At 37.9% G+C, this 13648-nt stretch overlaps 1 protein-coding gene across 9 annotated transcripts in view; it reads left to right on the forward strand.

Annotated features, from left to right (window-relative positions):
- DLG1 (discs large MAGUK scaffold protein 1) overlaps positions 1-13648 on the forward strand; it is a 263904-nt gene that overhangs the window by 177125 nt on the left and 73131 nt on the right. For all 9 annotated transcript variants that reach the window (XM_023728734.1, XM_023728733.1, XM_023728736.1 and 6 more), the window contains one exon: positions 5502-5604. In XM_023728734.1, the coding sequence (XP_023584502.1) occupies positions 5502-5604 (103 nt within the window). The remainder of the gene's footprint in view (positions 1-5501; positions 5605-13648) is intronic.

Raw genomic sequence — 13648 nt, forward strand, 5'->3', positions numbered from 1 at the left:
CCTATCACAGGTGGCTAGGTGGCATGGGTGGAGCCACCAGTCCTCAGTCACCTGATGTGGGTAGGTGAAGACCCTGCTTAATGGACAGAGCAGTGTTAAGAACCTGCCACTTCACAGCTGAAACAGTTGAAGTTAGACTTCCGGTATATATCCTGTTGTACTGCGGTAATGAGGGCATACGCTGTTGATATGGGCCCACACAAGTCTCTGCAGGGGGAAAGGCACTCAGAGTCCATGGATCCTTTATGCCTGTGCCTAGGCAAAGGAGCTTTGCCTACCCTGGGTTCCTGGGTTAGGGGAGCCGGCAGTTTATTTTTCGCCGTTTGTTAATTTGTTCACTCTCCAAGGCAGGAGAGTGGCTCCGGGCGTGTGAAGGATCCTACTTTTGGTCCAGGGGACTAAGTAATTGCTGAAGCCGGTCCAGGACCCAGTGCAGAGCAGGGAGCGGGGAGGTAAATGGGAGAGAGGTTTTTCCCTAAGGGGGGTGTTTTTGATCCACGCAGTAGGCCATTTGCAATTACTTATCTTTCCCCAGATCAGTGGCTGCTTCTCACCGGTTCTGGGTGGCCATGTAGACTCTCTGGCACTGGGTCTTTCCTGGTGCGGAAAACGTGCCTCCCGAGCACAGCCGCTTGCCTGCCTCACCACTCACCCATGAGCTGCTCAGGCCTGAAGGGCTTAGGCTCTCGCCAGGTTGGGTCTGGCAACTCCTCGCTGCTTCCGAACCATGTCTCCCTCCCCCTGCCATTCCGTCCGGTTCCTCAACTCTGCCTTCGATGTTCAGGGCTCCCAGATTGCCATATATAATCGAATCAGTTGTTTTTTCAGGTCTTTGTTGTAACAGGGTCCACCGGAAGTGTCTGACTACTCCACTATCTTGGCCCCACCTCATGAGTTACTTTCTCATATTCTAAATTTTGCATTGTGAGCTTATCTTCAGTAGTACTGTATTTGTGGGAATCCAGTGGTGCCTGAATTTTGCGGGAAGGTGAAGGGTGTTTCTCAAGAAATATTTTACATTGGCTTGTGGTAGACTTCCAAGAGCATCATTCGTATATTTTTCCAGTGAAAAAACTGAAGTTTAAAGATTAATTTGTCTATCCAAACCAATTGCCATCGAGTGATTCCTACTCACAATGCCTGTAGGATGGAGTAGAACTGCCCCATAGTGTTCCAAGGAACAGCTGGTGGATTGAAAATCAGAAAATACTCCTCAGATTGAAGATATATATGGCTGACGCATAATAGGAAAATATTTCCAAAAATATAAATTGTGTTTTTTGTGTTGTTTTCAGATCAGTCCTCACCATTTGACCCTCCCCACACATACTTAGATGCATCAATATATTCCTGCATCCTACTGTTTTGAGAATATAGTTCCAAGTATAGACTGAATCCAGGACAGAGAGAGGGGCGACTGATCATTTACAAAATAAGTACAACTCCATTTTTTTAGTTTTTCTGGGATCATGGTGTTACCAGCTGGTGTTTGAATGAAAATAACTCTTGAGCGCTTGAATCTTCAAATATGCAGCAATTCTTTATTGAGGATTATAATATTACAATCTAAGAAAATTATTAATATGCAGTGTAAGTAAATGGAAACTGTATTTATGTATTTAAAGGTATAACAGTTAAAACAGATTTGTAAAGCAGAAATAGACCCTAGTTAAAACAATGTTAGAATGTAGAAATCTCAAGAGACCAACCACAACTCTTACTATAACATCCAGAACAATCAGGATAAGCTAATTGGGTAAGTTTAGAAAAACTCAACCCATCAGGGAACTGAGGATTCACAGAAATCTGAGTGAACTAACCTCCAGAAAGTAACTAGCCCTTCACAGAAGAGAAGGCACCAATGGCAGCTCTCATCCTTGGTAGAGTGGTAGGAGGAAGATGAGGAATAGATAAGCACTGTGTACTTTCAGCTGCTAAGGGATAGGAGCGGAGCAGGAAAGCTGAGATAAAGCCCTCCAAGGCATTGTGGACATAGAGATTTCCCAAGACACAAAGCCTGGGACAGGTCTAGAGAGCAAAGAGAACTTAACCAGCAACCCAGAGAGCTGACATCTGGGCTATAAAGCAGAGTTTTGAAAGTTGTAACTCAGCTGTAAAACACAAACAGGTCTTGGGGATCTCACCAGTCCTGTATCCTAAGTCCCCCTCAGAAGGAAAAGTCTAGATCCTGCTCTCAAAACGTTTGAAGCAATGTGAACTAAACTAACGTAAGTGCAACAAAATCCAGTTCCTTCTCAGCTAGAGATCACATTGATGCAGCCCCTCACTCTAGCAGCCTGACGGAAGAAGGGTTGGGTTATTCCCTACTTGGTTATTTGGAGGAAAATAAACAAAAAATAGAGAAAATCAACAAAGTCAGAAGGTGACTTGTTGATTCTTTGAAAAGATTAATGAAATTTTATAAACTTCTAGCAAGACTGATCAAGAATAAAAGAAAGGAAACACAAATAACCACATGAGGAATGAAAAAGGATAATCAGAGGGTTTCAGTGGTGAGTTCTACCAAATGTTTAAAGAATAATTAACACCAGTCCTTCACAAACTCTTCCCAAAAAAGATAAAGGAGGAGACACTTCTCAACTCATCCTTTAAGACTAATGTCACCATGATACCAAACAAAGACACCAGTATTGAACAATCTAAAAATGAAATTAAGAAAACAGTTTCATTTATAATATTATCAAAAAGAATAAAATACTTAGGAATAAATTTAAAGAGTGTAAAACATGTACGCTGAAAACTACAAAACATTGTTGAAAAATTATAGGAGACAAAAACAAATGAAAGACATCCTGTGTTCATAGATTAGAAGACATAATTCCCTTAAAATGTCAGTATTCCCCAAATTGATCTACAAATTAAATCCTATCAGAAATTGCAAGCTAATCCTAAAATTCAGTATTCCCCAAATTGATCTACAAATTAAATCCTATCAGAAATTGCAAGCTAATCCTAAAATTCATTTGGAAATGCAAGAAACCCAGAATAGCCAAAATAATCTTGAAAAAGAAGTACAGAGTTGGGAGACTCACTTCCTGGTTTCAAAGCTTAATACAGAGCTACAAGTCTCTTATTTGTTCACATATAGTTTGGATAAGTAAGGTGAAAGGATACAGCCCTGCCATACACCTTTTGCAATTTTAAATCACACAGTATCCCCTTTTTCTGTTCAAATGACTGCCTCTTGACCCATGTACAGGTTCCACATGAGCACAATTAAGTGTTCCGGAATTCCTCTTCTTCATAATGTCATCCGTAATTTGTTATGATCTGCACAGTTGAATGCCTTCATGTAGTTGATAAAACACAAGTAAACATCTTTCTGGTAGTCTCTGCTTTTGGCCAAGATCCATCAGACATCAGCAGGAATATCCTTCATTCCATGAAATGGTGCAGCTGCATTGGAAAACAGTTTGTAAGTTCCTCAGAAAGTCAGCATAGAGTAGAGTTAAATGATCCTAGGTGTATATATACCCAAGAGAACTGAAAGCATATGTTTACACAAAAACTTGGACACAAATGTTCATATCAGCTTTTTTTTTTTTTTTAATAATAGCCAAAAAGTAGACACAACTCAAAAGTCTGTCAGCTGATAAATAGATAAACAAAGGGGTATATCCACACAGTGGCATATTATTCAGCAGTAAAAAGGAATGAAGCACTAATTCCTGCTTGGTGAATGTTGAAAATGTGCTAAGTAAAAGAAGACAAACAAAAACAGCCACATGTGTTGGGATTCCTTTATGTAAAATGGGCAGGGGATAGTGGGTGGAGAAGGTAGTGACTGCTAATGGGTATGGAGTTTCTTTTGAGGGTGATGATATGTTTTAGAATTAGATAGCAGTGATGATTGCACAATCTTTTGAATATGCTAAAAACCACTGAATTGTACACTTCAAGAGTATGAACTTTCTGGTATATGAATGATAACTGAATATTTTAAATGTTGGTGTAAAAAAAAAAAGGCTATTTATACCAATATGACTCTCAGTGCAGGGATTTCTTCGAAACTATCCTTGATGATGTACTTCCTCTTAAAATTTTAGTGATACTTTGGGAAGTGTTTAATTTGTAGTCTTTGTTCAACAAAATTAGGCTATTTTAATTCTGCATAGGTTCCCTTCAGATCCTTTCTGTAGCAGATATTTCTGTACAGGAATAGTTCATTAAAAATTTAATCTTTATGATAATCTGTGAAAATTTATCCTCTTTTATATTTCTTCTCTAATTTATTCTGGAAATTAGGAGGATTTTTTGTACGCTCTAAGTAGAAGTATATATACATTGTGTTGAGTTTTTTCTTTTTTTTTTTTAATAGCCATCTTTAGCCAGAGATATTCTCTAATGGCCATATTGTAACATTTGTTTAGATTAGAATTTTATATCTTGGTTTCATTGGAGTGGTATGTATTTTAATTTAGTTGCCTAACAATATCCTGTGTAGATGATCTAAACACCTAGTCTTTACATGGTTGAAATTTGCTTTCTTGTAAATTTTACTAAAACAAGCATTTCTGGGATCATAGTCAAATTTTTCAAAACTTATACGCGATCTTTAAAAGATTCTAGATTAGATCTTGACAAAGTAGGTTTTCATATAAAACTTACATAATAGTTCTTCTTTTTCAGAAATAATGAAGATTCTATTCTATTCAATGATAGATCTTTAAAAAAAAAAAAACCCTTAAATATTTAAAGTTTATTACATTCAAGTGTAATGCTGCCATGAATATCCTACAGTTTTTGTCTTATGTGATCTGTTAATGTAGTTTACCTTACAGCATATAGCAGGTATTGGCAGCCTTTCAGAAGTAAGAACTTGCTTGCTTGTTCTTCTGGGACTGGTCACCTCGGTAACTGTTTCACCCAAGGATAGGTCGTTTATTCAAAAAGGTCTCTTTGTTCATTTAATTAAAATTTCCTCTATTTAACTGTTAGTCCTTGAAATCCAAGCTATTGTAATACTATTAAGTAATTGTTTTCCTTGTTACACCAAAAGAATGGAAGCTTTAGTTTGGGAAAGGAAGGAAGGAAGAGAATTGGGACTGAGATGAGCAGTAGGGGTGAGTGAGCATGTGCCATAGGTGAAAGGATGCTACAAACAAAATTAATTTCCCTCCCATTGCTTGAATTACTAGCAAAATTACAGATTGATGACACTTGTTGATTTTTTCAGGTTATCAAATTAAGGTACATTTCTCAAGAGATTGATAGGCAACCTTCTGGAAAACCTAGGGGGAGATGTTTTGGTTTTGTTCATTGACATTAAGCACAGTATTTTTAGTGAATTAAGTTGCTTTAAATGAAACTACTGGTAATCTTTTGTTTTACTACACAGTATATTTTTATAAATCAGAACAAGAAAAGTAATTGCAACAAAATGTTTTTTTTTTAATTTATGCCTACTCAAAGAACAGGCTATTGTGATTTTTAACTATGTGATTAAGTTCTCTCAAATTAAGATTTGGTTTGATTTACAGGTAAACAGCGTTGACCTCAGAGCTGCCAGCCATGAGCAGGCAGCAGCTGCATTGAAAAATGCTGGTCAGGCTGTCACAATTGTTGCACAGTATCGACCTGAAGGTAATAAAGCTCTTGCTGTTTATGTTTATTGTTTATTTTAGTTTTTTAAATTCTTGCTCTTAACAGTGTTTAACTTTTCAAGCTTAACTTTCTTTTTTGTTTGTCTCATTTGTTCACCTAGTCTTTGTGTAGCCTAAACCTAATTCACGATCCAGGTCAAAAGTATCTGAATAGGTTATAGGAACTTATATCAGCCAACTCTGTTTTGAGTATTGCATCATTATTTGGAATAGTTTTCAAGTATGTGTATTTTTTTAATCTTTCCTTTAACCAAACATACACCTTTTACTAGTTCATTCGTCTAAAAGGATAAAAACCATAAGCAAATATAATAATATTGCCAGAGAAAATGCAGTCATCCTAGTTTTTCATAGTTTTGCATTAGGTTATATTTATTACTATGAGGGTCTGAGATACGTTTCTAATAGCCATTATTGCTATTTAAAATAAAGAGAAGAATGCACGTTTTGGTTGCAGTTGTTTCCAGGTAAGGAAGTGTCATGGATATGACCTTACTAAGTTCCTAGGGGAAGTAGGTGGTAATGGAAACATTGAGACTGCCATATTAAACAGATATAAGACTCTAGTGTACGTTGGCATAACTACTTTCCAGTAAAATCTCAGTGGAATTTAAAAAGCTTAAACACCCAAAAGAATACATATCATACTGGTTAATGTTCATAAACAACAAGATAAAAAAGGAAAGAATGATGTGACTATAGGAGCTAAGTGATAATTTAGCAAGTGCTACCTTCATTATTCTTTTCTTGGACTGGAATTTTTTTTTTTTTTTTTTTAAACAAAACCTTATATTTTTTTTATCGATCAAAGTAGCGTATTACTTGCTATTTCATAATATGTAGCAAGTTTCATCTGTCTAGTAAACCTTAGCCTTTTAGACTCAGTTACCTCAACAGGGGTAAATTCATTTCTATAGGGGATAAATTCCAAATGAATTATTCACATTAACCAAACAAGGAGGGACAAACATATAATGTCAAAATGCCAGTGTGTTAATTTTTGTGGGAAGCAAAACCACCAGTGGGACCATGAATGCTTTTTACCTTCTAGCCAACACATTCCTACCCTATAGGGATACTACATAGGAAACCAAATTATGATCAGAGGTTGCTTAGTATTAAAGCCTTTCATTTATATGTTGATAAGGAATAGCGACTTTTAGATATAATTAAGGGTAAGTCAGTATCCACTCCCTGCCCGCCCTCCCCAGAATTCACACAAAAGCAACAAGGAAAATCAAACACATACACACACACCACCTCTACCTACACAACTCACACCTCTTACTAAGCAAAACTAAGAAGACAGATAAAATACCTAGACAACAAAATACAGTCAAAGGCTACTCAGGCAACTGAGTTCTAGCAGAAGTCAGTTGGAAAGAAGGGAAGAGAAAAAATATGGAATATTGAGAATGCTCAATAGTGGCAAAACTCAGAATGTGACAGTGAACTGCACTTTCTAAAGGCGAGGGAAATGATGAAGTGATGAAAGGTGATTTAACCAAATGCAAAAATTATCAAACTATCATTAATATCACACACAAGTAAAATTTTGCTGAAGATAATTCAAAAGCAGCTGCAGCAGTATATCGACAGAGAACTGCCAGAAATTCAAGCTGGATTCAGAAGAGGACTAGGAACCAGGGATGTCATTGCTGATGTCAGATGGATTCTGGCTGAAAGCAGAGAATACCAGAAAGATGTTTACCAGTGTTTTATTAACTACACAAAGCCATTTGACTGTATGGATCATAACAAATTATGGATAACGTTGCAAAGAATGAGAATTCCAGAACACTTAATTGTGCTCATGAGGAACCTGTACATAGATCAAGAGGCAGTCGTTCGAACGGGACAAGGGGATAATGCATGGTGTAAGGAAAGTGTGCGTCAGTGTTGTATCCTTTCACCATTCCTATTTAGTATGTATGCTGAGCAAATAATATGAGAAGCTGGACTCTATGAAGAAGAACAGGCCATCAAGATTGGAGGAAGACTCATTAACAACATGAGTTTTATGCTGATGACACAACCTTGCTTGCCGAAAGTGAAGAGGACTTGAAGCATTTACTGATGAATATCAAAGACCACAGCCTTCAGTATGGATTGCACCTTAACATAAAGAAAACAGAAATCCTCACAACTGGACCAAGAAGCAATATCATGATAAAGAGAGAAAAGATTGAAGTTGTCAAGGATTTCATTACTTGGAGGCACAATCAACATCCATGGAAGCAGCAGTCAGGAAATCAAAAGACGCATTGCACTGGGCAGATCTTCAAAAGACTTCTTTAAAGTGTTAAAAAGCAGACATGTCACTTTGAAAACAAAGGTGCGCCTGACCCAAGCCATGGTGTTTTCAGTCGCCTCATATGCATGCGAAAGCTGGACGATGAGTAACGAAGATCGAAGAAGAATTGATGCCTTTGAATTATGGTGTTCGCTAAGAATACTGAATATACCATGGACTGCCAAAGGAATGCACAAATCTGTCTTGGAAGAAGTACAGCCAGAATGCTCCTTAGAAGCAAAGATGGCAAGACTACATCTCACATACTTTTGACATGTTGTCAGGAGGGATCAGTCCCTAGAGAAGGACGTCATGTTTGGTAAAGCAGAGGGTCAGCAAAAAAGGAGACGACCCTCAACAAGATGGGTTGACACAGTGGCTGCAAAAATGGGCTCAAGCATAACAGTGATTGTGAGGATGGCGCAAGAACAGGCAATGTTTTGTTCTGTTTTACATAAGGTCTCTATGAGTCGGAACCTACTTGAGGACGCCTAACAACAACAAAGGTGAGGGGTTCATTTTTGAGGTGTAAAACCATTATCCATTGTTTTTGGCAATCTTCATGGCAGTTGGGCTGAGCAGGCTAGAGAGAAGCCTTCCTTGATGTGGGCTGGTTTTAAAAAGCAGAGGACCCGTATTTGGGTAGAGCAGTCTGTCTCTATAGCATCAGATAATGTGACAGTCTTTTGTTTTTCAAGCCTGTAAAGGTAACCTTTGCTTCGATTCTCCCTCATACCCCTGAATCTGCAAATAGCTGGTCTAGCAAAATCCAACTCATTCAGTGATAAGCAATTTAAAAGTAACTGGCTTAGCATTAGTATAAAAATATTAATAAGAGGTAGAAACAAGCTGCAAAGTTTAGCAACGGATAAAGCTTAGTCAGTACACATTCCGACTCATGGGAACCCTATGTGTGCAAAGTAAAACTACTTTATCGGGTTTTCAAAGGTGTGTCCTCTCAGAAGCAGATCGCCAGGCCTGTCTTCCGAGCCCTTCTGGGTGGACTTGAACCGCCAACCTTTCTGCCAATAGACAAGCACTTAACCGTTTGCGCCACTCAGGGATCTACACACACATGTGCACACAGACAAAAAAGCATTGGCACAAATCAAATTTTGATGTTAATGTTTTTAACAATTTAAGCATGCAATTCTTTGAAAGAAGACCAAAAAGTGGAAAGGTAAAAACTAGGGAAAAATGGCACAACAACCAGAAGAAATAAATTTTGAGATAGCAGAACCCAGGAAAGAAGAAAGCAGCAAACTAGTTTCTGAAATTGGAACACAAAGGCGAATAGACACTGCAATAGAGGATACAATAGGAAAAGTAAAAAGAATGAAACAGAAATAAAGAGCATTAGGGAAAGATTAGAGAAGAAATATTAGCAATAGAAGACAGGCAGTTAAGTATATGAAATACATATAAAATTGTAGTTTCTGAAGAAGAAAAATAGTTTAAAGGAGGAGAATAAATATTTGAAATTATAATTTAGTACATTCATGAAAACTTTCTGAAATAAAAAGTGAATCTTTATATTGAAAGGGCACAGTATGATATAGGAAAAATGGATTCAGAATGGTCAAAATTCAGACATACTGTATTAAAGTTAATGTTTATCAAAAACAAATCTTTTGGGACCCAGGTAAAAACGTCAAGTCATTTATAAAGGGATAAAAATTGGTTTGTTAGGAAAGGAAGGACTGCTTGGTGAGGATAGAACAGAATAAAACTCGATGTCCTCAAGCTGATTCCTACTCCTAGCGACCCTGTGGTACAGGATCGAACTGCCCCATAGGGTTTCTAAGGCTATAAATCTTTACATAAGCAGACTGCTACATCTTTCTCCCATGGAGTGGCTTGTGAGTTCAAACTGTCGATCTTTCAGTTGGCAGCCAAGCACTTAACCACTGCACCACCAGGGCTCCTTAGAACAGAATAAGGATACTTTATTTTACTGTTTTTATATCAAATGGCTCCTTACTTGCCACTGATGGTTGGAAGTAGACTAACCTTTTCCTAGAATACTTACTGAATGGTCCCAGGAATTTCCCTCTCAAATTGTCTTTTACAGTGCTTCTACTCTGTTTTCCTTTGGGTGGGTGTGTGGGTGTGTGTGGGTGTGGGTGAGTGGGTGTGGGTGGGTGTGGGGGTGTGTGTGTGTGTGTGTGTGTGAGTGATTTCTATACTTGTCCTGTGTATGAACTTTTTTGATCAATACTCTTCTCTTTTTTTTTTTTTTTTAGTTGCATTATGTTCATAATTTTAAACTAACCTAGTCTTAAAGGAGCCATTTTAGTATCAAGGAGAACTTGCGTTGTTCTTTGTTCTCATCATCCACACAGTTGCCATTTTCTGTGTGTATCTTCTTTCCAGACATCTTCTGCACACCAGCCTTGTATGTCCTATTTGTTTTTTCAAGCTGTATTTCTCCCTGGTATCTCCAGTTTAACATGTCTGAATCTTAATTCTTTTCGTATCTGAGTAAATGGCACTTCCATTCATACTTAAGCCATAAACCTAGAAGTCAGCCCCCCTCCCCCTTCACAACTTATCAGTCATGGCCCCTACCCTAGCCAAAGCCACCATTGTACTCTGAATAAATTCCAAACCCTTTAATAGGGCCTGCAAGACCCTGTGTAATTGAGCACAGCACAACACATGTGGCTTCACGTAGATGCCCTTTGCTCTTAACCTTTGCTTCTTACACTGTAACCATACAGGCCTTCTTTCAGATCCTTGACTGCACCGTGTTCTTTCCCAGTTCTCTACTCATTTTGTTCTCTCTTCTTGGACTATTCTTTCTGTGGTCGACTCTTTCTCATGGTTCCATCTCTCATAGCACTATAACACTGATATTTTTCCTTTATAACACTTAACACAGTTTATAATTATATAGTTATTTAGCTGCCTGTTTGTTTATTATTGATACAAGCCTTGCTGTGTAGCCTTATATGAAGGTGGCACAGGGCCAGGCAGCATTTTGTTCTGTTATACATAAGATCGTCATGAATTGGAGCTGACTTAATGGCACTAATAACAACACCACATAGCCCTACGAAGTAGATAACAATATCCCTATTAATTGATGGTGAAGTAGACATGAAAAACAAAGTTAGCAATATCTAGAATTCAGTCCCAGATCTTCTGGCTTCAAAATCTGAGTACTTTTCACTGAAAATATTTTAATGAGTGCTTAGTCTGGCAGTGTCGATGTATACTGTATTCCTTTACCACAGTTATAGTACGATTACCTAATGAGCACTCCATAGTGTCTTAGGCTGGGTTTTCTAGAGAAGCAAAACCAGTGAAGTGTGTGTATATATACAGAGAGAGAGAGATTTATCTCAAGGAAATGGCTCATGCAGTTGTAGAGGCTGGCAAGTCCCAAGTCTGTGGGTCAGGTGTCAGGCTGGAGTCTTCTCCTGATTCACGTAGCTGCAGGGGCTGATGAACTCAGTATTGGTAGGTAAGACAGCAGGCTGCTGGCTCAGAGGCTGCGGAAGCTAATGAATACTAAGATTGGCAGGCAATACAGCAGGCAGCTGGCTCATATCCCAAGAACTAGAGGTCAGATGATGACAGGTTGGATGCAGGATGCAGAACAAGCAAGTGAGCTTTGCCAGAACGTCCATATATGTATTGGATGCAGGCCACACTTCCGAGGAAACGCCCTTTACAACTGATTGGCTGTTCCACATCATGGAGGAGAACTGTACCATTACGTAACTACCATGTTACATCATTATATAAGTGTCAGACCGCCGAGAATCATGGCCCAGCCAAGTTGACACACATTCTTAACCATCACGAGTAGGTACCAATACAGCATAGAAGGCATACTCTACTTTAGGAATTCAGAAGGAGATCATTTGGCCTGGCGTGATGAAGAATTGGAGCTTAACTGGGAATCTAATGAATGGATAGGATTTAGATGGGCAGAGAGATGAAATGACATCCCAGATGAAGAGTAACAGAAAACTGAAGAAAGGAGAATCAGAATTTAAAAGCATGTTTTGAGTACTTTGAAAACTTACCTATCCTCCTTGCATTGTTGGTATTTACCTTACATTTGTTAGGCAGTGGCACTATACCTTTCACCTTTTGTTTTAATATTATTTATGTATTTTTAACAGGTATACTTTTGTTGCACGGCACTTTTTAAAAAATCATATTCCACATCATCAATGTGTAACTACTATGAGGGCCAAGGATGTTAATTGAAGATAAGAATCAGATTTTCTTTCTCAGTGAGCTGGCCATTTTAAGAACTACGAAAGGCATCGCCTGACATTCTGATAATCATCTTCTTGCAGTTAGTATCTTCACTTTACTAAAGATGAATCCCTTGGGATTCTGTGCTTCATTGGTAATCTGACATACACACATACTTGTAAACAGGAGGTAAGCTTTTGGTAGGAGTAAGTGTTTATCCTTTAGAATCTATAGCTTGCCTATTAGTCTTCCATGAAGTACTAATACAGGTTGTGTACTTTGAAGTTTTATGACTTAGATTTTAAGTATGAGAAAAGCACTCCCTAGAGGACATTTACAGGGACCTGATCTCCTAATTCTCCTCAGGTTAAATGCTTCCTGGTCAAGTGATAATAAAAGCTGTGTGCCAGGCACAGTGTTAAATGCATTATACTTTACTGACTTTTTTAATTCTCATAATAACCATATAAGGTAGACAGTGTTATCCCAATTTTACATTGTAGATGAGTGAACTACCACATAAAGAGGTTAAGTAACTCACCGATTACACAGCTGTTAAGTGCTTAAGTTAGGATTTCTTCACCCCTGAGCTCACTCTCTCAGCCACACGCTAAAGCTGCCTCACTTCAGGGAAAGCCCTAACTTCAAATATTCTATCCTGTTGTTCCTCGAGTGTACTGTACCACCTTTCAGAAATCTCAACTTTTGGTTCAGAAAATATTGTGTTCTTTTTTCAATAATACAAAGAGAAAAAATAAACTTTTCTTTTTCCCATTGGTAATGCCTTACATTTGTGAAATATTCCATTTTCACCAAAAAACTTTTGAAGTTGGTATTATTATCCCTAATTTTTGAGCATCTAAACTAAACTTTAGAAGTTGAGAGATTTGGCCAGAGCCACTTAGCTTTTCTGAGTTTGAAAGCTTTAATTTAAACCTAAATTACAGAGGTGGAGTTTTAACCCCACTCTCCTGGTTCTATTTCCATTATTACTTTTGTTGCCACACAAGGAGAGATGAGGGGTGGAGACTGAATAGGGTGGATCAGAATAGTGGCATTTCCTGGCAAGCGTTTGTCATCTCGTACTGATTTTCAGTAGCAGGTTCCTAATTAAATTTTTTAGTCTCCTACTTTTGTGCTTGTATCTTTCAGCCCTTTTCCTGCTACTTAAAACAACCAACCTGTCTTCTTGTTCAGAAAATTTCCCTTCTTTTCTAGACCAGTCATAATATCCATTCTTTGAGAGTTGCAGCTCTCAGGTTTTAAACTCTGTGTTTAATTAATATATTCCATTATAGAGTATATAAATGAGTTTATTCTTCATAGCAGGCATTACATGTTTAAAAGAGATTGGGAGAGGTACAGTTTCTCTCATATCCCTTCCTTACTTTCTCCCATCTGTTCACATTAGTGTGAGGGAGAGAACAAAGGCTAGAAGTTGAAAGGGGAAATATAATGCAGAAAATCAGCTAGGAAACATTTTCTCTCCTCTTATAAGCAAACACATTTAACTTTTGAC

Source organism: Trichechus manatus, unplaced genomic scaffold (assembly GCF_000243295.1).
Source record: "Trichechus manatus latirostris isolate Lorelei unplaced genomic scaffold, TriManLat1.0 scaffold00026, whole genome shotgun sequence".
In the NCBI taxonomy this organism is placed as follows: Eukaryota; Metazoa; Chordata; class Mammalia; order Sirenia; family Trichechidae; genus Trichechus; species Trichechus manatus.